The sequence below is a fragment of the Tupaia chinensis genome, unplaced genomic scaffold, assembly GCF_000334495.1.
Source record: "Tupaia chinensis unplaced genomic scaffold, TupChi_1.0 Scaffold000258_1, whole genome shotgun sequence".
Lineage (NCBI taxonomy): Eukaryota > Metazoa > Chordata > Mammalia > Scandentia > Tupaiidae > Tupaia > Tupaia belangeri.
In genome coordinates, this window is record NW_006159738.1 from 1,064,879 (window position 1) to 1,067,390 (window position 2,512).

At 66.3% G+C, this 2,512-nt stretch overlaps 1 protein-coding gene across 2 annotated transcripts; it reads right to left on the bottom strand.

Moving 5' to 3' along the window:
• Nucleotides 1–680: 680 nt before the first annotated feature.
• On the bottom strand, nt 681–2,458 carry ARL6IP4 (ARF like GTPase 6 interacting protein 4). 2 transcript variants are annotated; one of them, XM_006149270.3, is made up of 5 exons: nt 2,289–2,458; nt 1,642–1,920; nt 1,449–1,566; nt 999–1,068; nt 681–916 (listed from the first exon to the last, which is right to left on the bottom strand). In XM_006149270.3, exons 1-5 carry the CDS (start codon nt 2,446–2,448, stop codon nt 860–862), a joined length of 684 nt encoding a protein of 227 aa, XP_006149332.1. In that variant the 5' UTR covers nt 2,449–2,458; the 3' UTR covers nt 681–859. The 2 variants fall into 2 exon arrangements, with proteins under 2 accessions (XP_006149332.1, XP_027627992.1); XM_027772191.1 differs by lacking the exon at nt 681–916 and having other exon boundaries at nt 999–1,129.
• Nucleotides 2,459–2,512: the final 54 nt, after the last annotated feature.

Genomic DNA, 2,512 nt, shown 5'->3' on the forward strand with positions numbered 1-2,512 from the left:
AGACGCCCCCGCGCTGGCTCAGTCTGAGCTGCCTGCCCGCCGCCCCTCCTGTCTGTCCTCGTGCCGCCTGTCTCTCTGCGCCATGTGTGAGCAGTGTCCTGACGTGCCCCTCCTGCTGTCCCTGCATCACTGGGCCTGAGTGTGCTCTGTACGCAGCGTCACTGTCTGTTACACCAATTAAAGAAGCAAGAAAGCTTCCTTCCGGCTCTCTTTACTGCTGCCACAGCGGGACGGGTGGGTGGGGGCGCACCCTTGCCCAGGGCTCCCGACACGGAGCTGCAGGCCCAGCTGCACTAGCCCATGCCCGCTTCCAGGTCCCCCAGGTGTGAGCCGTTTGTCCTCGGCACCCCAGCAAGGTGTGGCCGCTAACCTCTGCTTCCCCAGGAAGCCACCGCTCCCCCGTGTCAGTACCCCAGTACCCCAGGCCACCTGGCCCCAGCACTTGTGCTCTTCACTGCCACCATCTGTGGACCAAGGCAAGGGAAGCAGCCTCCTGCCAAGCCTGGGTGGGCCAGGCTCTTCAACAGCCAGGACTGGGTTTGGGATTCGGCTGGGGTTGGGGCCTGGTGCAGGCGGGGGACCTGAGGGTGGGGTGGCCGTCTCACCACCAGCAGGGAACGCTGTGCTGTCCCTGGTCAGCTGGTACCTCCCCACCCCCCATGACACACAAAGCACGAGAACAGGGCCGGTCTCCAGCCAGGGAGCGTTTATTTCTGGGAAGCTGCACCCCGCTATACAGGGATGCAAAGCAGGCCAGTGACCCATCGCCCCCTGCACGTGAGGCTGGGCTGGGCCAGAGGGCAGTCTGACGGAGGGCAAACAGCATCCACAGCAGTGCCAGCCTCGGCCAGCCGGGCCCTCAGGGAAGCAGGCCGGCTCGCATCTGGAAGGCCAGGCCGTCCCCGCGGGTGGCTTGCTGGGGGACAGAGGGCACAGGAGTGGGGGGCGTGAAGGGCACAGAGCTGGCAGGAGAGGGGCCGGGCACAGGCAACACCAACCTTATTGATCTCCCGGTGCCGCTCTTTGGTTACGATTTCCTCCAAGACCTCGCCGTCTCCCTTGATGAGCCTGCAGGCGGCAGGGGTCCACTCAGCAGGGAGAGGCCAGAACCACCTGACGCCAGAACCATCTGGGCCAGGGCCCAGCACAGTGAGCAGGTGGGGCCTGGGCGCCTTTACCCCTCTCCCACTCGGAGGACAAGGGTGGAGAGGCCCGAGAAGGTGCTGTCCTGCCAGGCCCCTCCATCAGCCCGGCCAACAGCAGCCCCTCAAGCACCTCCCAGGGGCCCTTCCAGCCCCAACAACTGCCCACTTGGGGCAGTGTGGCAGCGGCTTTGTGTCCCATCACAGTGACTGGCCTGCCCCACACGTGACCTCTCTGGAGCTGCCACCCCTCCTACCCGAGCTCTCATCCTCCCAGACAGGGGCCAGCGGGCCAAGCGCCCCCACCTGGTGCGTCCTGTCGCGGGGTCCACCACCTTGCGGATGACGCTTTGCCGGGCATCCCACTCTTCCTTGGTCATGGGCTTCATGGCCTGGATGCGGGACTTCTGCTCGTCGGTCAGGACTGGAAGGGAAGGAGGGGAGGTGGGGGCCAGGCCAGAGGGGGGACCCTCTCCCTCCGTGTGTGCGCGCCTGGTACCTGGGCCTTCCTCTTCCTCCCCGGCGGATCGGTGCCACTGGTCCAGCGAGGGGCCCGGCAGGGCCTCAGCCTGCGGCACCGCTGCCTTCTCCTTGCCCTTCTTCTTCAGCTTCTTCTTCTTCTTCCGCTTCTTGTCCTTGTGCTTCCCTCGCTTCTTCCGGCCAGCACTGGAGGACGAGGAGGAGGAGGAGGACGAGGAGGAGGAAGAGCTGGAAGAACTGGAAGGACAGGAGGAGGAGCTGGACCGTGGTCTCCTCCGGGCCTTGTGCTTGCTTCTCTCTGTGATGCAGGGAGCAGGTGAGGCTGCAAGGCCAGGCCAGGAAGAGGAGACCATCCTCCCCTGCTCTGGCCTGGGGCACTCGGCGACTACAGCAAGAAAGGGTCCTGGCAGGGCTCCCCCAGGCCGGGCACCTTCCAGGCTCAAGGTCCCCGCCTGCCCAGGAGCCCCACTGTCAGGCCCAGCGGCACAGAAAGCATGGTTAAACTTCCTTCAGTCCACACTGGTGGCCCCAGCCCCGCCCCACCCCGTCTGGGGTCCTTCAGCTCGGACTCTGGCCCTGCGGGTGACTGCTGCTCACTGCCACTTCCCGGGCCGGCTTCTCCTCTACGGACGGTCGCACCCCTTTCCCAGTCCCCACGGTCCTCACCCTCCGCCCCGCAGCTGGTGCTGGCTTTGCGACCGCGGGACTCAGAGGCCGAGCACTTCCCGGAGGAGCCCTTACTGCTCTTCTTCCTTTTCTTTTCCGATCCGCGCCCCCGGGACCGGCTGCGACTCCTCGAGCGCTTGCGGGAGCCGACGTGAGCCATGGCGCCGCGGCTGGAGGTGCGGAGGGGCGCGCTTAATCCAAGGCTCCCCGGGTCGGGCCCCCCC